The sequence below is a fragment of the Diadema antillarum genome, unplaced genomic scaffold (genome assembly GCF_040938485.1).
Source record: "Diadema antillarum isolate AM-2024a unplaced genomic scaffold, OU_Dant_1.0 scf00000133, whole genome shotgun sequence".
In the NCBI taxonomy this organism is placed as follows: domain Eukaryota; kingdom Metazoa; phylum Echinodermata; class Echinoidea; order Diadematoida; family Diadematidae; genus Diadema; species Diadema antillarum.
Window position 1 is genome coordinate 1214860 of NW_027271022.1, and position 27930 is coordinate 1242789.

Below are 27930 nucleotides of genomic sequence, written 5' to 3' on the forward strand. Positions count from 1 at the left end.
AGATTGAGCGTTAAGCAGATTTCATTTCTCGTTGTCGTGATTTGTAACAATGCCTGCAGCGAATCAAAATAGGACCGATAATACGTGGAATATGATGAAAGGGTCCCATCTGCGTAATGTAATGACAACATGAACAACGTGTGAAGAACTCTATACTGTGTGTCAGCCGTTGTCATACCTTCAGCTTGCCATACCAAGGAGGTACCAGGCGAGCCTAGTACCTCCTTGGTCATCAACATGAGCCCGCCCCCATCCGTTTGCCCAGAAGGACGGTGCTCTCTTATCCCACCTCCCTGGTTATACATGTATAGGACCTATAGGGCTCGTAGTCTGGAATTGCTTCACATTCTCTCCAACATGAAGCCATGTAAGGAACTCACTCCTTTGACTGTTGGCAATCTTGTAGTTAATTTTTCTACATCTGTCCGTGACCTTGGAGTGCTTTTGCTTCACCTCAACATGAACAGTTACATAAACAACATTTGCCGTCGCGGATCCTTCGCTTTGAGCAAAATAGGGTAAATTCGTTGTTATCTCAGTAAATCGACTACTGAACTAGTGGTCCACGCCCTTGTCTCATCAATCTTGGACTGTTGCAACAGTCTCCTCATTGGACTCCCAGACAAACAGGTCTCCAAACTTCAAAGAATTCAAAATTCCGCTGCCCGCCTTGTTACATTTGCCAAGAAACGTGAACATATAACCCCAATCCTTCAAGATCTGCACTGGCTTCCTATAAGGTATCGCATTCAATACAAGATCCTCCTCATCACTTTCAGAGCACTACATGGAACAGCCCCGCACTACATTACAGAACTCATAACCCCATATAAGCCTACTAGATGTCTCCGATCCTCTGCTCGAAACTTGCTTGTTGTACCTACCATTCAAACGAAGTCTTATGGGGAGATGGTTTTTTTCTTTTGCCGCACCTACTCTATGGAATTCTTTGCCAGACCCACTGAGAAGTCAGATGCCAATAGACAATTTCAAACAAAAACTCAAAACTTATCTATATAAAGTAGCCTATGACTGTTAATTTGAAGTCATTTCTCAGTAGTACTGGCAACTCTGACCTTTTATGTGCATTTAAGAAATAGTAACTGTAGCGAGTAATATATTGTGTTTGGTAAATTGTAATTTATGTTGCTATATTTTGTATGGTATAATTTGTTTGTTTGTTTGTAAAGCGCATTGAAATTCTTTCCAAGTCTGAAATGCGCTATATAAGAATTTGTTGTTATTATTATTATTATTACATAACATCGACAATACATTCTGATGCATGTAATTATGTAATCATATGATGATAGTCAGACGGTTGCTATCGTTGTGTTGTAGTGTGTGTATATGTCATTCATATATTACCGAGTAAAACCACAGTTTCACGATTAGTCCTAGACACTAAAAGTGTCTTTAACTCTTCCCTTTGTTCGTCTTACCTTGGATTGTCATAGGCGCCTGGAAAAACAATTCACTGTTTCACTGAAAACGGATATAAGAAAAGGTCAGAGGTGAAAAAATGGCCTCTCCTAATCCTGCCACACCAGTGAAACTGACACCTCCCTCGCCATCACCGAACCCTTCGTCGTCGCCACCGCTATCGCCATCATCATCGACGCCAACGTCTGACTCACAAGCTTCGACGCCCTGGCTGGATCCGAAGGTCCAGTGGTTTCTGATCCTGCTCCACTGGACTTTGGTCCTGGGTCCAATACCCCTCGTCCAACTCATCGTGCTCGTCATCGTCTCGTATTTCATCTACGTCATTCTAACGATCAAGAGGTCGATTCAGACGCTGCCCCAGATGTTCAAAGATGATAAGGTGTCATTGTAATTCTAGAGTCATATTTTCAAACGGCACTTCTTCTTTGACTTACAAACATGAGCAGAGTTTTGCTGTTTTACCATGTCTACACTATTAAACATCCGGATGAGAACTGACCCGGAACTGGGTCCGTTGGGGTCACACACCGTTCCGGGTCAGAAATGACCCATTCAGAGTCATGAATTGGGTCAGGGTGACCCCATTCGAGGTCTTCATTACCTAATTCCAAGTCATTGTTGACCCGGAACGGTGTGTGACCCCAACGGACCCAGTTCCGGGTCAGTTCTGACTCGGATTTTTTTTAGAGTGTACGGTTTCAGAATTTATGTTGGAACTTAGTACTGAAATTAATGTGAATCTAACCCTTCTGTTAAGTTTCATTTGTTTTTCCCCAATGTTGATAAGACCAAGATACTCCAACTTCATTATTCAAGTTTGAAAAAGAGGAGAAACTCTTGATAATATGGACACATCTCAATGACCCTACATAAAACATTTATCACGCAGATCGAAGTGATGTGGAACAAGTCTCTTCCAAGCAGCTAGGTTAATTGCTTATGACGCATACCCACACATTGATGATAACTTTTTCATCGATATTTTTTCTCAGCCCTATATCAATCTAGAACCAGCAAACACACACACACATACACACACACACACACACACACACACACACACACACACACACCAATCTATATGGATGTATAATTCGGGTAAATTTGAACAATATGATTTATTCTGTCATGATTTTTTTTCTACACAAGGGAGCAAAGAAGGAGCACTACGACGTGGCGATCGTCGGGGCGGGTCCTGCCGGGTCCACGCTGGCTTACTACCTGGCCAAGAGCGGACGTAAAGTGCTGCTCCTAGAGAAAAAGAAATTCCCGCGGGACAAGTACTGCGGGGATGCGGTGTGCAAGACGGCCGTGGAAATCCTGATGGACATGGGTATCTATGACGACCTCATCAACCAGAAGAAGGCTCACGTGGTGAGATGGAGTGTTTCCACATTACTGGTATCGTTGTAAAGATGCCGAATCAATAATTAAAATCCCATGTCATATATGCTATGTTATGATTGGCTACACTGATGAATACTGAGGAGGAGGAGGAGGAGGAGATGGGGGCGCTAGTGTTGGTAGTGGTGGTGGTGGTGGTGCCGATGGCAGTGATGTTTGCGGTGCGGTGGTAACGGTGGCAGATGCGGTGACATTTAATACGGTGTTGTGATACTTGTAGTTGTAATGGTTTAGGTGGCAAGGATGGTATAGGGTTATGGGGGCAATGGTAGATGTGCTTTGCTGATAATAGATGACGATCACGTCTTTCTATCTTTCTCTTTCTCTTCTAAAGAATTAACTTTTCATTTCATCATAAATATGCGATTCCTTTTTTAGGGGTATACATGCGGATGGGTTTGCGTGGTGTGCAAGTACGAGTGAGCTTCATAAGTATGCATTTACACTTCACCCATCAAGAGTTCTACTAACAAAATGAAATCATTTTATCTAAAAAAATGATAACAGTGTAGAATGACCCAATGATCAGTACATAGTATCTCCTTATTTTGTTTCCTTGGATTTGTTGTCCAATGCAGGCGGACAGCGGTGGCCTCGTGAGTCCTGGCGGGTTGAGTTTCATCGGCCAGAGCCTTGAGATCATGGGAGATATCCCAGCAGCCATTGCGTGCAAGAGACTCCATCTGGACAATGCCATAGCAATGGCTGCCAAAAAGTGATTCTTTTCTTATTCATCTATTCTAAAATCATTCAATTACTTAGAATTAGAATTAGTTCGTGTCGCTGCTGTTGCTGACGTGTCATTCATAAATGAGTATTTTAAACACAGAAAAGACGCTTAGTATCTCACAATTTTTGTACCAAATGGTTCACGGATACTTTTGCACCTGCAGAGACGATGATGTAGAATCAAAATGTAGTCGAATTAAAATGTAGAATCCCTCTCCCGGCTTTTTACTTCATTTTCATTTTTGGAATCATAATTTTTAGCAGATTAGCACTGGGACAAACTTTCGCATTAAAGTGATTTAGAGAATGTTTTCCCTGAGCAATAATTACTAAGATCTGACTTACCAAAATGTCCCTCCATGTCGAAGGGCGGGAGCAGATCTCAAGGAGGAGAGCGCCGTATCGGATGCCAACCTGGACAAAGAAAGTGGTCTCTGGACCCTCTCGCTGGAAGAAGGGAAAGAGAAGTACAAGGCACGCGTCCTGGCCTGTTGCGACGGAGCGCCCTCAACGATGGGCACCAAGCTTGGTATCATCACCACTCCACCTCAAGGGTCCTGCTCAAGGTCGTACGTAGAGCCTGGTACTCACAGGTTTAAGGCTGATGGGGTGGTGTTCTACAACAAGGACATGCTTCCAGGTTGGTAGAACGTGTGTTCGCGATACACTCTTTGATAGTTTCACTGTCCCAAAGAAAGTCACCAAGAGCCAGTGTTACTTCTAGGTCCTAATACTCTTCAAGAAATCCCTGCCTTTACCATTAATATCAAAATATCTTCAAGATATGTGAATGGATGGATAGACACAGTGGGATTATATTTAATTTGTTCTCTACTCGTATGTATTCTCTCTCTCCCCCTTCTATTATGATTATTACAATATCCCCCTATCTCCTTTCTCTGTATGTATGCCTACATTTACTTTGCAATATTATGTTTCTGTTATGACAAGATGTCTGTGTGTACATTGCCAAGATGTATAACTTTAATAGTGGTGAATCCTGGCTTGTCAATGGTGCAGTGTTACTGTCACCGCCTGATAAACCACTTTGCTGCTGAGTTGGATCTCACGCTGGTTATTTTTTTACATGGTAAGCCATTAATATCGTACAGATATCTCTATGGTCATGACACATATCTTACAGTGCTACTTTTAGAGAGTCATAACCACTCATCCGTCTGCTTACTTTTTAGGATACTCTGCTCTGTTTCGTCATCCCAACAACGAGCTGAACTATTGTGTGTACGTTATCCCTGGTAATCCGGAAGTCCGCAATGAGGACCTACCCTACTGGCACGATCACATAATGAAGGACGACCCCTACGTCAGCAAGGCTCTGGGTGATAACTTCAAGATCGAGAAAATGCGAGTTGGTGAGGATTAGTATAAATTGCAAATACCGAAATGATATGGGATTGTCTTCTGAATCTAAAGGTTAATTAGTACAGCATTATGAGAGGCGATGTTCACATTCAAACAGCAGCATTTTGAAGCACTGTGTAGTCCTGTCTTCTGGGCATTTGGGTCATGGGAGAAATCATGTTGCTGGACTCTTCTTAAAAGCATAATACCCTCATGGACTTTCAGCATTACTATGTCGTATGCCTGAACAATTAATTCGTATACAAATTTGCTTCAGTTTGATGGTGTCAATATGATTTCTACATAAGATTCAATCTTGGAATTGTGATATCTTTCTAATAACGTATCATACACATCTTGCAGGTTAAAACGTTTAACCTTTTATCATTACCGTTATTATTATCACTCATTTCAGCGAGTCTGAGGTTCGGAGGTGTGCCCCGTTCCTATGACGACCAGGTCATCCTAGTCGGAGATTCAGCGGGAATGATTGACCCTATGACAGGTCAGTGATTTTACGCGTCATTTTCTTTCCACAGGAGTATGTAATGGAGTGAGTTTCAGTGGAAAACATTGCGTTTTAAAAATTGGTGGACATGTCCAAGTCAAGGATCTTCTGTTGATGTTGTTTTTGTGACTGTCTTGAAAAGCAATTCACAATCATCGAGATGTGCTTGGTTAAACAACAATTTTATCTTATAAGTATGATTCTGTTTTCTATTAGTAAATCCGGAGAAGAAAATGTGTTTAAATGATGTATTGGCTTCTGGACAGCCTCTTCACCCTTCAAACCCCCCCCCCCCCCCCATCTGTTTGTAACAGAGTGACAGTCACTTCGCTGTGCAGTGATAGATACGTAGTATTACGTACGTTCCGAGAAACAGAAGATCAGAATGTATCCATACTCAAACTGTCGGCATTAATTGGTATCGAAGGTACCCTTCATTCAAAATTGAGCTTGCTCGATTTGTCCGAACCAATGAATACAAAATATACATAGTAATCTGTCGACTATTGTATATATAACAACATTCAGTAAGTATACTGTCGCGTTCTTTGTAATCAGGTGAAGGCATTCACTTGGCAATGGATGGCGCTCGTCTGGCGGCAAAGTTTCTGGATGAGGCCCTCACTCGGGGAAATGTGGACAAGGAGGCCATGGAGATTTACCACCAGCAGTGGATGGACAAATTTGGACATGACTTCAAATGGTAAGTAGCGAGTGCCTGCCAAGAGAAAGATATGACCTCAAAATCAATTCTAATATTAACACCATCCCTTATGGCGTGTTGCAAGAAAGTCGAGTTGCAATCAATCGCTAATATCTATTGCAAACTTTGCAACAGATAGATCAATTGCAACTTGCAATCAATCTCAAGTTTCCGTTACTGGACACTTGCTGGAAGGGAGCTTGCAATTAGTTGTAGGCCTAAGTTGCAGTTAATTGCAACTTTCATGCAACACCCCGTAAGACAGATTATGAGGCATCGATAGTGTACATGGGCGTCACCAGGGGGGGGGGGGGGTGCGTTGGGTGCGAACGCACCCCCCCCCCCCTTCAGACAAAAAAAAAAAACAAAACAAAACAAAACAAAACAACCTTCAGGCTTCGAGCGACCTCAACGCCGGGCGCTAAATAATTATTCTTTTTTTTTTTGTCAACTTTGCACCAGAGACCCCCCCCCCCCAAAAAAAAAAAAAAAAAATAATAATAATAATAATAATAAATTAAAAAAAATAAAAAAATCGTGGGCAAAAACAATTCGCACCCCTGGTTCTGGCAGCACTTTTTTATACGTATCTACTATAGTATCACCTCGCTGGTCATACCTCCCCAAGTCATGAACATAAACCGACACCCTTGACTACCAGTGGCGGATCCAGGGGGAGGGGAGCGCCGGGCGTCCCCACCCCCCCCCCCCCCCTTAAATTTCCGAAGCGAAAAAGTATAGCTACAAACGGCAGTTTTTCGACTGTAAAATGTCAAAATTTTCAAGCTCGCTCTCTTCGCTCGCTCACATTGAATCGTTATGCACTTTTGATGTTGCTGCCAGTAATTGCCGGCAGTTCGCCCGGTGCCCCTCCCCCCCCCCCCCCTTAATGCAAAAAGAAAAAAAATACAGCTACTAACGGTAGTTTTTGGACTGTATTAATATCAAAATTGTCAAGCTTGCTCGCTCCGCTCGCTCGCATTAAAATTCTCCTGATATAAATTGCTGCCAGTAATTGCCAGCAAATGCGCCCGGTGCGCCCCCCCTTAATTTCGAAAGCAAAAAAGATATAGCTTGTAACGGCAGTTTTGGACTGTAAAATGTCAAAATTTTCAAGCTCGCTCGCATTTAATCTTTATGCAATTCTCCTGATGTTACTGCCAGTAATTGCCTGCAGTTGCGTCCGGTGCGCCCCCCTTAATTTCCAAAGCGAAAAAATAGCTACAAACGGCAGTTTTTTAACTGTAAAACGTCAAAATTTCAAGCTCGCTCTCTTCGCTAGCTCGGATTGAATCGTTATGCAATTTACCTGATGTTGCTGCCAGTACCTAAATTACCAGCAGTTACGTCTAGTGTGCCCCCCCCCCGTAATTTCGAAAGCAGAAAAGATATAGCTTCTAACGGCAGTTTTGGACTGTAAAATGACGAAATTTTTCAAGCTCGCTCGCATTCAATCTTTATCCAATTCCTGATATTGCTGCCAGTAATTGCCAGCAGTCGCGCCCGGTGGGAAAAAAAGATATAGCTTGAAACGGCAGTTTGGGACTGTAAAATATCAAAATTTTCAAGCTCGCTCGCATTTGATCTTTATGCAATTCTCTTGATGTTACTGCCCGTAATATTGTCTGCAGTTGCGCCCTTTGCGCCCCCCCCCCCCCTTAATTTCCAAAGCGAAAAAATACAGCTACAAACGGTAGTTTTTGGACTGTAAAATGTCAAAATTTTGAAGCTCGCTCGCTCCACTCGCTCGCATTAAAATCCTCCTGATATTGCTGCCAGTAATTGCCAGCAGATGCGCCCGGTGCGTCCCCCCCCCCCCCCAATTTCGAAAGCAAAAAAGATATAGCTTAAAACGGCAGTTTGGGACTGTAAAATATCAAAATTTTCAAGCTCGCTCGCATTTAATCTTTATGCAATTCTCTTGATGTTACTGCCAGTTATATTGTCTGCAGTTGCGCCCGGTGCGCCCCCCCCCCTTAATTTCCAAAGCGAAAAAATACAGCTACAAACGGTAGTTTTTGGACTGTAAAATGTCAAAATTTTGAAGCTCGCTCGCTCAACTCGCTCGCATTAAAATTCTCCTGATATTGCTGCCAGTAAATGCCAGCAGATGCGCCCGGTGCGTCCCCCCCCCCCCCCCCCCAATTTCGAAAGCAAAAAAGATATAGCTTCAAACGGCAGTTTCGGACGGTAAAATTTTCAAGCTCGCTCGCCGAATCTTTATGCAATTCTCCTGTTGTTACTGCCATTGATTGTCTGCAGTTGCACCCGGTGCGCCCCCCCCCCCCCCTTAATTTACAAAGCGAAAAAATATGGCTAAGTAAGGCAGTTTTTGGACTGTAAAATGTAAAATTTTGAAGCTCGCTCGCTCCGCTCGCTCGCATGTAATCGTTATGGCATTCTCCCGATATTGCTGCCAGTAATTTGTCGTGTCATACCGTCATTCCATAATCCAATCCCCTCCCACAATCTCCCCTTTGCTCGTTCCGCTTGTTCGGGCTCGGTTGCGTTCATGACATCTGTGTAAGAATTATTACCAGAAGTTTATTTAAATCATACCATTGATAGGCAAATTATTCAATAACAATTTACTTCAAAATATACCGATACCTTAAACAAGTGGGACTGTTTCAAGTCGGTATAACACGCAAAAAACCATCATTTACAACATCAAAATGCATTTTCAGTTCTAACCGTTGGAGGGGGTTAACCCCCTTTCACACCCTCCCCCTCGCTCGCTCCGCTTGCTCGGGATCGGTCGCGTTCATCATATCAGTGTAAAATCAATACAAGAAGTTTATTGAAATGATAGTTTATAGGCACATTTTTCAACATTAATTTCCATCAACTTGGTACTGCTACCTACAACAAGTGGGACTGTTTCAAGCCGATAAAAACACGCAAAAAGCCTGCAACAAATTGCACCCTTTACAACATCAAACATGACAAACTTGTCAAAATGCAAAAAGTTCTCACCGTGGGAGGAGGGGGGGGGGGGTGGGTGGACAACAGTCACTTCCACACCCCCCCCCCCTGCTCGCTCCATTGAAAACTAACCCTCCCCTCCCCCCCCCCCCAAAAAAAAAAAAAGAAAAAAAAAAGATGAAATCCTATAGCTTCACCGGTGCCCTTTTCTGCGCTTGGTTTCCCTAAAAAAAAAAAAACAAAACAAAACAAAACAAAACAAAACAAAACAAAACACAAACAAACAGTATGAAAAGTCCAGGGATTATATTCCAAATGTCTCTCAAAAAAATCTCGTTACATTAGGGTCAAAACGCACCCCCCTTGAAAAAAAGCTGGTGACGTCCCTGAGTGTACAGTTACATTTATAAGATTATCAAGAAATGGGAGTATGATATAGGGAGATCTGGTGTAAACCCAATTGAAAAATGTATATCATTACACTAAGTTCATTTATTTCAAAGTCTACCAATGGTCCGTCTTATGAAGCCATCACATAAATATTCTTTACGTAAGTCTTAGAATGGCCAAAGTTGCTCATGACTGTGTAGCTTTGTGAAACGTTCATATCGATATCATGAAGTTTTTTAATAGCGTGTTTCTCATAAGACTTTCATGAAACAGCGAAACAGACCCCTGGTTTGCATGCTCCATAAAATTATCATAAGTCAGTGTGTGGTACGATGAGTACCATATTCTCGAGCTACATTATTATGATTTCATAGACTCCGGTGCCGAAAGCGAATGAATTATGAACATCATGCATAGCTAATGATGAACTGATGAATGCAGCTTCTTTTTGTGCTTATACAATTTGTGTACGTTATTTTCAATTCAATTCAATTCAATTCAATGAAGGTTTATTGACAATAAAAAAGAACATGCAGCTCGTTAGCTGGAATTGTTCATTTTACAATTAAAACAGAAATACAACATTGTACAAAATAAATATATATATATGTGAAATTGGCTATCGATATGACTATGAATATGACGGAAACACTGTACAAACAGATAAAACATTGATATTTCAACCCGGCCTCAAATCCCTGAATTTTGGACCAAGACCTTAAAATTCCCATGGAAATTATCAACAAACAGTACATGCATAAATATTTTCTTTTTCGCTGATTAAAATCTTTGACCTCTTAACCCTCAATAAAAATGCATGTATTAAAATTATCAGTAATGGAGTACGAATACTGAAAAATATTGCACATGTAAAGAAACAAATGATTGTAAAAATCATTAAGTAACTGATTTGAGCAGGGAGTAATTGAATTTCTGAACAATAAAATAATTGAGCTTAATTATCACACATCATAAACACAATCATATGAATGTAAACAAACTCAAGGCGCCGTTATGGCACAACATGTGGTTCTCCAAACAAGTCTAATAAACATCTCAAATATAAAACAATATTTCAACACAATTGACAAAACATTAAAAAACAGTGTATTTATCACAAAGGTATCGAGTGCTTCCTACCCCCACCCACCAAGTCCAAATCAATGAACATCCAAGTTATTAAATAAAAAACAAGATATCTAAAAATCCAAAAAGTTTCAACTTACACCGAACCTATCACAAATCCATGCATCAAAACATAAAAGAGAAAAAAAAATCAGCACCAAACAACAAACTTGTAGCATCCAGCCTGGCCCTTGACCCTTGACCTTTGACCCCACGACCTCAAAATTCTCAAGAGAATCATTGATGGGCAGAGATATGCACTGATCTTGTATTGTTTTTCTTGTTATCTTTTTTTCTCGGTAGGTCTTCCGCCATAAGCAATCTTCAGTACAAGTTCCCTATTCTGCTAGATGCCGCTACAGCAGCCATTCAGCGCAAAGGTAAGTGATGAGTGAGGGAGAGTTAAACGAGAAACGCTTATAGCTAGTAGAAATTCGTGAAGGTGACGGCGTTCTAAAAAACAAATAAACAAACAACAAAACAAAACAAAACAAAAGCAAATTGATCCCGGACTTAGAATAAATGATTCCCAAACCAGCGCTAGATTGTGAATGAGTATTATTTGTTTCATACGAAGGTAGTGAGGCTCCTCTTCACTTGAAGGTGTCTTGCGGAAATCATTTTATATGAAGATTTCTCGACGTTCATAGCGAGCCTGTCTTTCGAGCGTGAATGTCTAGAGCTACCCGAACGTAAATGCGATTGCTGATAAGCCCTCGTTAAACAGTTTTTGTTGGTCACGTGTGAAATCCCAGTCAATTTACCCGAAAATCTTTGTTAGATCATTTCTACTTTCAAGCTATCTGGCTAAATAAAGGAAGTATGCCGCGGGTCGCTCCAGGACTCGTGACAGATAAAACTCAAAGAAATATCATGGCGTCAGAAATCCATACAGCGTGCTTGAACACGGTTACGGTTACGGTTTTCGGTTTTCCCGCTCCCCGCATAATGCACAATGTCAATGCAGATCATCTACCTTAGATGTGGACTGAACTCTAATTGCACATCCGCTTTGATTTTTTCTGAGGTTGTATTTTCATATACTAGCAATTACAGTAAATATATCATCAAAGATAATGTCCTGTATGCATGGTAGGTATGGTAGAGTCTATACGTCATGTTTACACATCCGTGACGTTAGTAGAAACCCTTGCTTCATTCACGAAACATGACATAATTCAAAGATGAAAATCTTGAATATTCCGTAAAGGAAATTACTCTCTTTGTTTGGGAAGGGGGGTGTAGGATAAAATGTCGCCTAATAACGTAAATGACAATCAGTACATAATGTTAGAAATAATCATAATGCAGTCACATTTTATCAAGGCGCGGTCAGACTGGCAAAAGATCGAAAAGATTAAGTTCGCGATCTTTAAGATCTCGATTTTTTGCCAGTCTGACCGCGCCTTATGCAATGTTATGACAGCCCCTTTGATGACATTGTGGACAAAACATCTTGTCCAAGGACAAACGCACCGGACACGATTCGAACCCCAGACCTTAGGCGCGGTCACACTGGCAAAAGATCCTGAAGTTTGGAGGGGGTGAGGGAAAAATCCCTAGTTGGAGTGGGAAGTTTCGCGAGAAGTTTCGCGAGAAGTTTGCGGTCAGACTGGCAAAACTTCAAGATCTTAAAGATAGCGATCTTAAACTTCTCAATCTTTGCCATCAGTCTGACCGCGCCTCTTGTGTTTACAAATCCAGAGATTTACCCCCTCTGTGATGGTGCTCCCAAGGTGAATGTCTTCTTGACCAGAGGCATAGAGCAAGACTGTCTCGTTTGTGTGTGTTTTTTCTTAGCAAATGTGGCATCGAGAATATTTCCCCACAAATGATATACATGTGTACATGATATACGGAGTAATATGCAAATGATATAGGCCTAATCGCACATTACCATGGCGACTTCGTTAGGGTGTATAACATCAAACGCCGTAATGCAACCGTACTTCATCAATTAACCTGATCAATCAAAACGTGGTAATCATTAGTGAAAGTGTTCCTCATTACACGGCTTAATAATATCGGCCTGATGCAATATCTGTCATTGTCTTGTCTTCAGGGGATGTATTCATGGCCAAGTGGGCGGAGATAATGACCGGTCGTGTGCCAAAGATCAATCTCCTGCGGCCGGAGTTTGTCATCGTGGTCGGGTTCGAACTGGTCCACCTACTCGTCCAGCGACTGCTCCTGTCTCTCGGTTTCGGAGGACAAGATAACACGGGAGAGAAGGACGGAAGAGAAGACGAGAAAGAGAAGGAAGAATAGAGTCTTATGAAAATGATGAACGAAAGAAAGAAGAAAGAATGAAGGAAGCATGAATGGTCTTTTCGTGTCACGAACCTTAAACTGCATAACGCAGTCATTAAACGCTACGTGCGATTTCATCAAAACAAAATATTATTCTGTCATATTGCATGGCATCATGGACGTAAATAAGGAGTAGGGTAAATGACCGTGATTGAGTTTCTGGTGGTAAAAAAAAAATAAATTAAAAAATAATGTAAGCTTTTTGTGTACTGTAAATGCAACTATAATCGACATATATTATGTCTATTGCAGGGTATATTTCATGATTTTACATGATATTACATGCAAGATTCGCACCAACTCCGAAGCTCCATCGTCACACGCTTGCCTGCGGTTCCCGGTGGGACAATTTTATAGCTTCGTTTGCAAGGACAAGTCAATTGTGCAACAATAACTCGACTTCCAAAATGTCTTAAATAATAATAGCTGGTCTTTGAGGAATCTCATTGTGAAAATGGCTATACACGGAAATATGTTGATATTACTTGCGTTCAAAGAAACTACCGTTTTCATGAAGTTGAAGTTCAGTCAAGCTGTTGGGCAAGTTTGTGAGTTTTTTTTTTCCGAAGCAAACATTATCATGATGATGATTTGTAATGAAGCAATTTTAACAATGTGATTGTGGATTCACAACACGAAAAACGTTCAAACACATGCACACACAAGCACACATTTGTATGTTTGTATATATAATATATATATATATATATATATATATATATATATGTGTGTGTGTATATATATACATATATATATATATATATATATATATACAGTTATATATACAAATATAAAAACATACCACACATTATACAGTTGTACTTACAATGCTGAGAAAGCACAACTGCTCACTTGAGTTTATGCTGGCAGTTGGTTGTTGCTGTTTGATTGTTTTTATATACTTCACATTTAAAATGACATGGTAATGCTCGTTCGTGTTACAGATCTGCATTGCTGGTTTTATGCCAAGAGAAATAAAGAATCCCTATAATGATGTTCTCTTACTGTGAAATATGTTCTTCTTCATCTCCTTGCAAAACAATCATCGATATGTTCCCATTAAAAAATTAAAACAAATGTTAATAAATAACTTAGATTTTGTCAAACATAAACTTATTGCTATGTTTCATTATAAGACCATAATTGATATATTTGTGGTGAACATTGGTTTCAGTACAGAATTAGATAGTTCATGTGCACTTTCTTAACGGCAATGTAAACACTTAAATTTTCTCTATTATTGTCGTCAGGACAGAACAGCCATTTGAAGAGACTACTAAACTATACAATGCCTGTGAATGAATGCTAGTCACACCACACTGCAATAATGAAAGAAAAACAGGTGACAAAAGTGGTAGCTTTCAGCTGTGTTATCACGATAAATCGTGATTTTATTTTCTGTCATAATTGTGGAATGATTCTTGCATTATTGCAAGAGAGGAGATTAAGAGTACATCATACACACTGTACATGAATATAGAAATCATGCAGGAGTAATCACATTTTGTTTGGATAAGATACAGATTAACAATGAGTACAACTGTCTTACATAATTAAAAACTCAAGCAAGAAAACAAGTTCCAAACCTAAAACACTTTGGGAAAATCAGCAATATTTTCCCAACAAGTGGTAAGATATAAATAGTGTAAGGCAAACAGCATATTCCATAGACCCTTGTTATTTTTATGAGAGGATGCATACATAACATTAAAAACCATAGGTGGGATTTCATAGTATAAATGGAAGCAAATGTAACATACATGAATTGTACGAATACAGAATTTTTTCCTAAAAAATCCACATGTGTGCACGAATACTGCCAGCTATGAGAGCATAATGAATACTTCAGTTCTTCACTTCTTGTGCACTTGTGCGTAATTGAAGCATACCCTGAACACACTGGGTGAGTTACACTGTCTACCTCTGCAACATCATGAAACATACTTCAAGATGACACCGAATCAGCCTCAAAAAGTTCCAAATTCTAGAAACCAGTCACAACGGGTGAACGTCACGAGTCCCGACACCCAAGAATCATACAGCCCAGGAGTTCAACACTAATATCATGAATATGCATTTGTACGAAGTGGGTGTGGCCTGTTCGGACCACGTTGGAAAAAGACGGATCGAGACTGGGACAATGCCATGTGAGGTGAGAGAAGAATAAAGTTTTTGTTACTTTAAATTTGATATCATTGGTGGAGGTGATTTGTTTTGATGTCAGAATGTGTGACAGGTTGTTGTGCCACCGGGTTCCCTCTCTTCCGTAATACTAAGCAAAGAAGGCCCACGAGACAGACACATTAAGTCCTGTGTTGTAATGTCAAGCTCTTGGGCTGTTTTTACCTAGTGTCGATCTCATGGGCCTTATTTGCCTAGTGTTGATCTCATGGGCCTTATTTGCCTAGTGTCGAACTCGTGGGCTGTATGATTCATGGACCCTTTTTCAATGTCGAACTTGTGGGTCTCGGTCTTGTGGGATAACCCGTCACGACAAAAATGAACAAACAAACATATGCAAGTACAAGGGTTTGCATTGAAGAGTCACTGCGAAGAGGGAGAAATATCATGCATTATTTTGTACCTTTGTGCTTATTAGTCAATACTGGCAATATTAACCTTACTCCTATCATCCCTCATACCCAGAGACTCCAACCCCAAGCACCTTCTGATCTGGAGATTCTCCCGCCTGAAAACCCTAGCAAACGGGAGACTTGAACTTGATGTGCGCGGAGCGCGAAGTTCATTGTGGCCAGGGTCAAAGCTCTGGGGTTCTACATGTTATCTCGTGCTATCTAAGGCTTATTTTTCAACATACGATGACACTAAGTAAGAAATCATTTCAAGCGGGAGACATAGAGCCAGGGCGGGAGAAATTAACTCTCAAGCTGGAGAACGGGAGATTTTGCAATCGGCGGAAGATCTCCCGTCGAAAGTGGGAGAGTTGGAGTCTCTGCATACCCTCCTCACTACACATACACACACACACACACACACACACACAGCCCTACATAGGAAGCATATTATTCCACAGCAGAAGTGGAAGTAACCATACACACCACTGTCTATGGTACTTCTATTGATTGAATGAGAAATGCATAATGCATGAGTGTGTGTGAGCGTGTGTGTGTGTGTGTATGGAGTACGGTAGAACATTGGTCCTCAGAGCTTACAACAGTGGGAATGTATAAAGATGTTGGTGAATCTGAATGAAATATGGCATCTACATCCAAAAGTACTGTGACCTTATCAAGTAAACCAACAATGCTTGAACAAACCAGCAGTGCCAACATTATTTTGTATAACTTCACACTAATCTCGCCTAATAAGCACTGTGACATTATATATGCAGCACAGTAATTGTGAAAACTGCTACACTACACTTCAGCACTAAGCTTAAGTACGGGAGTACCTGGACGGATACGTGAAAGCATACTGCACAAGTGTAGATGTAAGATATCATCCAAATCTTACAGCCATCTCAAAACAAATCTGCTGATTGAATTCTACTCCTTCTTCCATCCTATAACACGTCGGTACTTGGCCTACTTTTAATAATTTCTCCCTTCAAGGGAACAATAGTGTGCACTATCATATAAATCACGACAGCCATTGTACCGAGGCTATGCAAATTCCTGTGTAGCTATGGAGATGATACAAAAAGAGGGGCCCACTCTCGAAGACAGCTTTCCCCTAACCCTGTTTGGGTAATCTTCAGCAAGCCTACGAGGTATTCATAGTGAGAATCTTCACTGAGAACTCACATGGTATGCACCACAAACTGTACTAGCAGGATACAATCAATACCAAACAGGACTACTGTATGTCTCGCATGGGTGTAGAATACCACATCAGCAAATCACAATGTATTAAGCTCAATCATGGTAAGATCTGATCTGTAAACCTGGAATCAAGTATCTGCAAGTTTGAAAGAAGCAGATTAGGCCACTGCCTCTAGTAGGATTTTTTTCATTCACTTTACAATCCAGCAATTAAAAGTGAGCACTCCGGCACGTTATGTCTTCAAAGATCATTGATGATTAACACAGCAAGCAGATTTCTTTTTTTTTATTTAAAGGTTTGAATTCATGCTGGTGAACTTCAAATAACCACATAAGACTTCAGATACTTGGGGGTCAGTCCCTACTCCATAGAGAAGAACTACTTTTTGAAAAGGGATATGCTCTGATACTGGGATTGATTCAAGATAAAGGAATGGTTTTTGAGGGAATGGAAAGCTGAACGGAAAGAGAGAATACGACACCAAACATTCCAAACACTCTTACTGATTTCACATATAAATGAACTTGAAACAAAAGGAGATTTTAGGCTATAAGCACATATCATAATTAATCTTTTAGAAGACTATCCTCGTCTATATGTAATCTCATATAATCATATGACACTTTAAAACCATTATGAAACTATAAAACACCAATATACATACTGTCTGAGGTTGACTTTTGCATCAATGAATACCTAAAATGAAATACATATGCACTAATAACACAATATGCTCTATGAACACTGACATTCTCATACACATTTTATATGTACAAATTTAAAACATTTACACTTTTGTACAGGTTGCACACAAGAATACATATACTCATATATTCTCATGGAATCATCAAATAAGTTAATGGTGCAATAAATTTACATTGCATTAATAAAGTGGAAGATATCACACATATAAATATTTCAATCCATTTCCCCAGATAACCATAATACTTGCAATTTAAATAATGCTCAGTGAAATCGTCATAAAAATTATTTTCTCCTTGGCATTAAAAACACTACGGAATTGCTTGAAAAATTCGGTGCAAAAGCTTATTCTTACAAAAAGTCAAGCAGTGATTTCTATTAGAAAATTCACAGACACTATGTTAAATTCACACGCACTTGAACGCTGTGACACATTACCAGAAAAAGGCACTTCTACGGGACACAAGCTTTCATTCACATATAATGGGTCAGTCATGTACACAGATTAACAACTTCCTTCAGAGAACAGATCTTTCAATGAATAAAAGATAACAAACACATAACAGCTTGGTAAATCACAGTGGATACTGTACCAATTAATTTCATTAATTAATCAATTAATTTGTAATTAATAAGATAAAATCAAAATGGCCAATATGAGCAGACAGTTGACAGACATTTGAGAAGCTATAATCACGATTAGTGTCAAGATCACATTTTGTTGATAAAATGAATCTTCTGTCAGTGGTTAGGTGCAAGTACTTACTATCAGCTTTTCAGAACCGTAACCAAAAATGCTAAACAATAACATGTATATAACACTGAGTTGTGGTATATCATCTGAGTGGGATTACAAACAAAATAAAATAGCTGTGTATGAAAACCAGAAAAAGGGTGTCCTTATAAAGACCTCTAATTTCTACAAATCGAATTACAGGAGAGTGCAAAGGAAATCAACATTAATGCGAATATAACTATTATCATTCCACAACACTGTGAACTGTGTGATGTCATTAAACTTGTTGCGCTTTCTGTGCAGCAAGATGGATTGTCATTTATTATGAATACAGGCCAAGCTAGTGGCTTAATGACAGAATTTAGTATTTTCAATATCTTTGGTATATCAAAGGAACATTTCCTGTTTTTATTTTTTATTTCTAAAGAATTAAAGAACATTGATGCTTCCCTCTATGAAAAAAGTGTATTGGTCTTACAAATCTAGAGACATCTTCACAGCTTTCATATCATGAACAGCACTATCTTGTGACAAGCCTTCATTTTGTCAGAAATGGCTCTCAAAAAGCACGAAGACAATATTTCTATGTCCTTTACTTGAAAGTGCTGGTCACTTATTTGAAGATGAAGGGAGGTGGTAGCCATTCTTAACAACCATTCTAGCTCCCCTGCTAAAATTCATATTCAGGAAAACAACTGAGACAAATGCAGTACTTTTTTTCTAGAGTATGACAACAACCTTCCTTCCGGTTTGGCCTAGAGAAACAGAAATATTCTTGGAGTTAACTTAAATTTTCCTCAAACGTTTGGGCATTTGATTCTTGTTCAAAAAACTAACCGGTTCAGCACAGATCAGTCATTAAATATCTTTAAATCTTGTTTGTTGAATTATATGCCAATATTGATAGCATCTTCAGGCATTTAGCCCAAAATATAAAAAACGAATCGCTGTGGAGGGGTAAAACCAGCTTTATCCAATTATCATTCAATCCTACAGTTCATGGAGGTACTCTTTGATTCTTTCAAATTACCCATAATCACATCATATCATTCTTTCAAAAGGAAAAGATATATAGATATCAAGAAATTAATGAAAAAGGGGAGATCTACAGTCATAATTTGGTAAGAACACACAGTGTGACTCTTTGGTTTCAGTTAGGGCACAATTTTGACATGAAGACATTTTATTTGAATGGAATATTCCAGCATACCTTTGAGGATTGTTTTGTTTTGTTTTGTTTTAAATGTGTTTGTGCAAGGAATGACTGTTAAATAGCATCATACCATCACATCTTGCAAGTAAATAGCATAGGTACACCACAAAACATGATCTAGTGAGCTGGGCTTGATTAGCCATCAAGGAAATGACAACTGCCACTAATACCTCAATTTTTCAAATGGCTAGTTTTCATCTTGCATTTCAGATGTACAATTCACTCAGTATTCCTTCAATTCCACTGTATCTCTTTGGGGGATGTTCTTAGTGATGAAACATAACATTGCATCACACATTTTAACCAAACAACTGAGCAGATTACCTCTGCAAAAAGCAGTTTTGGCACATTCAACATCTTTGGTTTGGTGCTTCATACTTCAGCAGCATAGCTGACTCCTACACATGCCCATGGAAAATTGTCAATGATTTGTGCCAGCGTCAACTTACCGTGCACTCATACCAACCTGCATTCAGGTAGGACTGATATGTGATCCAAGTGCAATCCAAGGTGTCATGGTTTCAACACATAATAGCTCACCAATGTCAAACATACAATGTTTTTGCTGTCCTTCCAAATCCAGTAAAGGCTTTGTGCAGTAAAATGTCTGAGGAGTTTACACCCTTCTTTTTCTCATATGACAACATATTTATCAAAATATGTTGATTACGCTTGTGCTGCATCATATACATAACTGTGAGTCTGTGTATGTGTGCATGTGTGTCACAGATTTAAGTACTTGTGCCTTCTCTCACACTAAGTATGATCTGAAAAAAAGGAACTTGATCAGCAAGGTGATGACTGGTAAACCCTCTGTCCTACAACCTTCCTCTCTCCATCCTTAGTGACGATTGTGGAGTCTCGGGGTGATGAGATGGGTGTCTTGATGCCCCCATTCACCATGGGTCTGTTGGGAGTCAGAGGGATGCGTGGAGAGTTCACCAGCCCGAGGCTGTCCGAAGACGTGGTGCTGTCTAGGCTTCCCTGTCGCACCTTCGTAATCTGGCGCGGATTCTGCACGGCACTTGCTGCGGAGGGGACGTGGATGACGCTCTGGATGGATGAGGTTGATGAGTACAAGCTGCTATTTGTGCTGAGAGCACTACCAGGTCTGCGATTCATGTACTGGTTGGCTTGTGAGGTGAGGGGAGAAGCCCGTGCCTGGCTTGAAGTGTCTAGGCTGCTGTTGGGACTAGGGGTATTGTCAGTGAGAGATCTCTGCCGAGACAGCATGATCTGTTTGTAGTCCGGGGGCGGGGAATTGTTGAAGGGTTTTGTATGTGGCAAGGTTGGCTGGTTGTGATAAGGGTGGTTGTAGGGCGGAGTCTCCCGCTGAGAGTCTCCTCGGTCTGGATCACTGGACACTGAGCTACGTGGGTAGGTGGAACTCCCATCACTACTCTCACTACCCCCTGACATTCTTTGGTTGTTGTTATTAGTCCTGTTTAGGCTGGGAGCAAGATTTGACTGCAATAAAACTCCCTTAGTGCCAGGTCTGTCTGGACCAAGTCCAACTGGACCATACCCATTAGTCCTGCTAGGAACACCACCATTAGCTTGCACATACGGACGAGGATACTGGGTATTCACTGAACTGCCCTGCAATTTTTGTTCAAAGAATGCTCGAGGAGGCTTGGCCTTAATTGGAGGAGGTGGCCTACGTTCTGCCTTCTCCAAAGTTCCTACCATGGAGGACATGGGTGCACTCTTGGTCTCTGCATTTGCTGTATGATGGTGAATTCTGCTTTCTACTACTGTGGCAGAAACGGGCCGATGAGTTGAGGCAACATTTCTGCCTTGCTCTGGCACAGAGCTGCTGTTATTGCTAGAGCTGTTGCTGCCGGTGACAACTTTGCTGTCCTGGTCCAGTGGACTGCTCCTGTCCTGGCTGCTGTTTCTCCGCAACTTCTCCCTGTTGTGCTGGAGGTCAGAGTACTGCTGCATTCGCTCGACGGCAGTCATGTGCTTCATGGTGTCGCGCAAAACCCTCATGGCAATGGCTTCATGTCCAAGGGTCTGCAGGGGGGATGTTCTGTTCTTCTGCCTGGCACCCTTGGAACTGTCGACACTATCGGTGCTATTCTGACGGCGCGTCTTCCCAGAAATGACAGGCTTCCCAGCCGGACTGTTTCCACGACTACTATTCCTAGAGGTTTGGCCCAAAGCATTGACAGCAGCACTAGGCAGGAAGACGTCTCCTGGTGATGGAGATCGACTGGGTCTGTTGGATCCAATCTTCCCCTTACCAGTTGGACTAATTCCTCTTACAGTCGGACTCAATCTTTTCAGGGCAGCAAGGGTATAACCACGTTCACTCACGATATCGTCAGTTTCATCTATGAAGGCAGGATTGACTGTTCCAACTACAGGGGAATTGGTTCCTCCAATCAACGACTCCCTGGATGATCGCTGCGACCCAAGAGAGACTGGACTGTCCGAGGCAAGTCTCATGGGAGGTGGAACAGAATCTGGACTGAAGGCATTTTCATCCTGCAAGAAGGCCAGGACCTCCTCTGGTATTCCTGGATGATTCGAGGTGCTCTTCTTGTGCTCAGTCCCATTCACCTGCTTCTGCAGCGCTGGGTCCGGAGTTGAGGGAGGACTTGGTGACACCGGGGACAGCGCTGGGTTGTTCAGGCTCAAGGAGTTCATGCTGGAGTTCTGGTAGTCCGAACTACCCCGCCAGATGTGATTCTTGGGTGTTGACTGGAGGTGGTTGCGGCGACCCTCCTTGACGCTGCGCACAATGGACCTTGAGATCTTGCTCTGAGGAGGGACAGCCTCCCCAGCCTTGAGGGAGTGGCTGGAGATAATGGAAGTTCCTGACATGGCAGAAAGAGAGAAGCCTGACATCCCAGACATGGAGGTCCCTGACGTCTCTGAGTTCAGACTCTCCATGGACGAGAAACTCTCCAAGGGGAGGGTCTTGGGAGCCTCAGTTGGATCTGTAAGGAATGACAACCAAAAACAAGTAAGTTCTACATTCGTGATAGCTGTAATATCATTAATTACATGCTGCAATTGAACGAAATCTCAAAAAAATGTGTGATAGAAGATTCCATCTATTCAAGGAAAAATGACACACTGCTTCAAAAGTAAAAATTGAGAATCAAAGTGCAAAGTGAAGTCCACTGGTTGATTCTGAGCTGAGCAGACTGGTGTCATTTCTGTTTAACTTCATCCCTACAAGTTTCCACAGTCCTAAATCCCTTTCTACATGGCCTTGGTATCTACCATAATATTATGTACTGGGTTAATCATTAAACTGGAAACTTTCCACACAGGCGGCATCTTCGGATATATATTACAAATGCCCCAAGCCCAAAGAATGAGACACTTACTGAAGATAGCCAGAAGTCCCTGCAGGGTGTAGTGGATGACTTTCCTGCTCACTTGTTTGCTGGTGATGAGTAACACCTCTTCCCGACCAACATCAATCAAATCGAATCCTGCGAGGACAAAGTCAAAATTACACATCCAACAGTGAATACTCTGCATGGATCTTAAAAAGGATCATACAAATTGTTTTGACCTGTGTACAGCAAATATATTTGAATTCATCATGTACATGGGACTATATTCGTCTTTACAATTAAGTGAATATCACACAGGTATGAACAGAATCTTGTCCATGTCATGCATGCCTGCATCAGTTTTCATAGGTATCCAGCATCAAGCATACCACGAAAAAAACATAAACATACTGTAATTATTAGTCACAAGCTGTGTGCATCACAATATCCTCATGCTGAAAAGTTAGCAATTTGACAGCTACCACAGTGGTTATTACTAGTGACACTCCTGAAAGAATACCACTCCTACTTTCACAAGGTAAGACATAATGCTTTCACATGACTTTTGTTTCAACCATTGACACATTCTTTTACTTCTATGTGACATATTGTTATCCGTCATCATTTCGTTGCAAGTATATATCATACATAGTTAATATATATACACCGGGTACTTGTACATATATTTTCCACTAGTACATTTATCCTAACTGTGATCACTTCAGAAGAGTCAAGAAAGAGTTTGTTACTGTTTGTGGTGGCCTACCTAGTGAAGCCAGAAGCTCATGGCAGCCGGGTGTCCTCCACAGCTTGGCTTGGACCGGCAGCTGGATCCCTCCTTCCCGATCTCGGCTGTACTTTGACTGCACATGCTGAAGCTGTTTCAGGTGAGCAAAGAATACATAGAGATGAGATCATTAGCTCACTGTGCTTCACTACCTCCAAATGCTTCACTCATTACCCATTATTTGTTTGTTCTTTCATCCTAGATAGCTTCCAAATTCTATTCCCATTTTATAGCATCCAAACTACAGACAGTACATATTCATTCTCATTTAAATTACTATCATATTACCATTTCCATTTGCTTCCTGAGTGATCAGCTCTTTACAAACAGCAACATATGTCTGCAGTACCATCCAACTCTTATGTTCTTTCTCATTTTTCCCAATGACATGTGACTGCATTTGGACCACATTGCACATCGGACAACATACAATCATTTTAAAGGCATAATTTACCATTTTCAGATGAAACAAAAACCCAGCATTAGTGCTTAAAGATAGTTCTAAAATGTGAGTTAGGGATAGAAACAACCACTGTGAAAATTTGAATCAGTAAAATCGATGCAAAGTATTGCTGAATATACAAAATGTGAACAATAGTTATAATAAAAATGTTTCCAGGCTAAACTGTATACCGTTACGGTTTATTGAGAAAAATACTGATATCTCCTTATATCTTAGGCTTTGTTGCAAAACTTTTATATCAGAGGGTGTTTTGCGGTACAACAGACCTACACATATGCATGAAAGGCGATATCTTGAACATTTTTCAAATGACTGCTCCCAAAGGTAAACTGGACCTTTAATGGTAAAATAAACTTTGAGCAATAGACAGTTTGGGAAACAGTCTGGTATCGTAACAGTCCATCATATGATATTTTGCCTGGACAACCAGAAACTCACCTCTGGGGTAGTAAGGGTTAACACTGATGGCTAAACTCTCTTACAGCAACAACTTATATACATATACACTAAGTTCAGGGTTTTGGCACTGCTTTTAGCAAAGGTCGAAATGAATCCCTGTTTACATTATTATGTGTTTTGTCTACTGGAGTGCCCTTTTTGCTGACTGGCACAGATGTCGGAAAGCTAATTATCAATGAATTAAGATTATCTAATCCCCCAATACCTCCATTCCACATATATTTTTTTCTCATCAGTCACTCACTGGAAGCAAAGTCTGTTGCTTCCGGCCACCCATCGAAGTGTATCGGATCGCAGTTTGATGATTGCGACTTGTGTTTGATCGGATCACCGCACGACATGTTCAACACTGACCAGATAGTCAACCAATGTGATCTGATACACTTCGGTGGGTGGTCAGAAGCAACACACTTTGCTTACGACGAGTGACCAATGAGAAGAAATCTCTGTGGAATGGGGGTACAACAGCTATTGTGTCATCATGGCCTTTCTACTAAACTGAGAAACATTGCACACTAGAGTAGATTGTTGAGTGCTTACGAAAAATCTTGACCAGTTAAGCTACATTTTGTAAGTGCATGGGCACATACATTGTAAAAGGTTAAATATTGTGCTACCCTGACTGCAGTATCACCACAACAACCATGAACTGCAAGACAACAAAATACTTAGAATCCATTATAGCAAAGACATTAACATAAATAGGCATAACTCTCAGTATACATACTATATAGTTGCAATATAATAATAGCAAGGTAAGTTAAGGTGCTAAGAAACTGTCTGAACTACAGTAACACTCTGCCAAGACAGAAGTGTATAGAATACTTGAATTCAGTGTCAACCACACATAACAGACTAATAAAGAGAACAGCCAACAAAGTGAGTAAGAAAGACAGCAAGAAGAATTTTTGCAAGCCAGAATTTAAAATATTAAAGGTACCAAATCAAACCAAGAGATTTTTCCCCTATTTTTTTTTTCACCAAATTTCAGTGACACATAAAAAAGTACATTGCATGAAAAGAGAGGATGATGCATTATAAAGATAATAATGAATCTGTACAATGATTTAAACTTTGCAGGAGCAATAACAACAATTAGATCTTGCCACCTTTGAAATTAACAATCATTTGGAACAAATGTACATTCACTGTCTAAGTATTACTTGAAGAGAGTCCAAAAGTGCGGTGATCAATAAACTGACAAGTACTTGTCACACTGAATGGCAGTACCAAATTGAATGTATAAATGACAACCTATTGAAATCAATCAAAGTGGAAATGAGGCTGTTGCTCTTTTTAAGTATTTTGGAGGCAGAGAATAAGAATGGATTAATCACAGCAAAGAGAGAGGAGAATATATCAAGAATGAGAGTGCACGGCAGTGAGAGTGCATAAAACTTAGGAATAGGTTGGATGAGGACATTGTGGGTGAGGATGAGGAGACGGAGGCAATGTGAGGAAGTGATAACAAACAGGAGGAGGTGTGAGTGTGGGTGTCTAGAATAATTCATAGCATGCTTTGGTGTCACTGACTCATGTGCACTGCTTGCAGGAGAGTGTACAAGTTGTAGGTACACTAGGGTGAGGCAAAGAGGTCACTCTGTGCATGTGTACACAAAATATACACATCATGTTTGATGGTAAAGTGTGTGCCTGTGTCTATGTCTATGCCTGTATTCAGTTTTAAAGCATAATTATGTGAATGTGTATGCTTTTGTGTCTGTGAATGAATACAAGTATACTACTGTATATGCTGAATATTTTGCGAGGTTTTTATTTTCGCGAATTTCACGAGTCAGGTGCTATTTGCGCAATTAAAGACACACAAAAATAATGACTCTGATTCCGACATGAATGTGATGCACACATGTACATTTCTCTGTTCAGTACATTACTCTACGATCGCGAATTTTACCACTGGTGAAATTGTCGGGAAGTCCCGATTCATGAAAATTTAGACTCGCTAATGTATATGGTGTATACAGTTTATGAAATCTTTGAAGGCTTCCGTGGTGGTAGAACGTTGGGTGGTAGAAGGCTTCACGGTGCACCACGTATTCTTTCTGGAGTATGTAAGTGGCCCTTTTCAGGGCCACTCACATACTCCAGAAAGAATACGTGGTGCACCGTGAAGCCTTCTACCACCCAAAGTATACAGTTTATGTTTGTGTCTGCGTGTATGTGTAGGTGTATTGTGGGTGTACTCAGTATTATACATGTGTATGTGTATGTATATGTGCATGTTTACATGTACATGTATTGTGTATGATCTAAAAAAGTCAGGTCATTGGGTAGCTGTAGATGTTAAAATAAAAACTATGCAAGAAGAGCAGTGTGCTAGTGTGTCACCCTTCTAAGTGTGCAGCAAACATACCAGTTTACTAACATACTTTGGCTTTTTGCACATCTTACTTTAGAGGGGCTGTTCTTATAACAAGGAAAGACTACAGTATATATCAGTATTGCCTGATATAGCATACAAGTATTGATTGCTTCAAGGGGCATGATCAAAACTATTTGCCTAGAGATGATTTCTCAACAGTGCTATGTCCCGAGACAAAGTTGAGCTGCACAGCACTGCTGAGAAATCACTAAGGGTAAGTAGTCTTAACCATTACGTAAAAAAAAAGGAGTGGATATTTGTTTTACATCTGTACATACCACATTCCACTTACAAAGTGTAGTTCAAGATGTTTATTGAACATGAAGTTGTTGTATGAACTGTCAGAAAAATTACATAAAGTGTCATTTCACAATGCGCCAACAAAGATATGAGCGCAAGATACTTTCACAATGAGCGACAACACGCAAATATAATACCCACACAAGATATACTTATGCACATCTTGAAAACCAGTAGCTGACTGCTGGGCAGTATAGCGAAAACTATTTACTGCACCTTTGACCAATCAGAATTGAGGATTATCAAATGCAGTATATAACAACAACTAATGCATGTTTTTCAGGTTACAAGCGATGAAATTTATTCCAATTGAATGGGTGAATTGAAAAGCCCATTGAAAGAAAAAAGAAAGATATGCATAAATTTTAATATGTTAGTACAAAACTGGCATATCATCTCTTCTCATTGTGAAATACTGTGTGTATGTGCATCTGTGTTGGTGCATTTGTGTTGGTGCTTTGTGTTAGTGTCTACCATATGTTTCTGGACAGTCCCAGGGGACTGCAGGTAGCTGGGTATGTGTAGGCTGCTGGCATCCAGGGCCGTGGGGCTCTCCCCCCGCTGCTCACTCCTCAACTTCTCCAGCTCAATCAGCAGTGCATACAGCTACTCCCCGGGAGAGTTTGGGATGAGATGTGATAGATGAACGGATGAATGGACAATTGAATGAATGGACAGATGGATGGATGGATGGATGGATGAATGGGGGGTTGATGGAGGTGGTGGGTGGGGCAGGGCAACACATATGGCAAGGGCGGGGTGTGGGGTGGGAGCGGAGCAGTCATATGCGTTGAGATGCAAAATGATATAGGCATTTAATATTAGGGTGTGATAAACTACATTAAAGCAAAGCTGCAATATGATATACATTGAAGAACATGTAACACTGCATTTTGATATACAATGGCA

General features: G+C 40.6%; 2 protein-coding genes across 2 annotated transcripts in view; one reads left to right on the top strand and one right to left on the bottom strand.

The window, feature by feature from the left end:
* Window positions 1–1522: 1522 nt before the first annotated feature.
* Window positions 1523–12860, top strand: LOC139720793 (conditioned medium factor receptor 1-like). Its single transcript, XM_071632134.1, has 9 exons — window positions 1523–1825; window positions 2596–2820; window positions 3429–3565; window positions 3948–4219; window positions 4773–4952; window positions 5357–5446; window positions 6008–6152; window positions 10896–10972; window positions 12655–12860. Exons 1-9 carry the CDS (start codon window positions 1523–1525, stop codon window positions 12858–12860), a joined length of 1635 nt encoding a protein of 544 aa, XP_071488235.1.
* A 6243-nt stretch (window positions 12861–19103) lies between these two features.
* Window positions 19104–27930, bottom strand: part of LOC139720794 (uncharacterized) — a 53197-nt gene continuing 44370 nt past the window's right edge. The window contains exons 13-15 of the mRNA XM_071632135.1: window positions 23396–23507; window positions 22678–22785; window positions 19104–22281 (exon numbers count right to left, since the gene is read on the bottom strand). Coding sequence (XP_071488236.1) covers window positions 20123–22281; window positions 22678–22785; window positions 23396–23507 — 2379 coding nt within the window. The 3' untranslated portion in view covers window positions 19104–20122. The remainder of the gene's footprint in view (window positions 22282–22677; window positions 22786–23395; window positions 23508–27930) is intronic.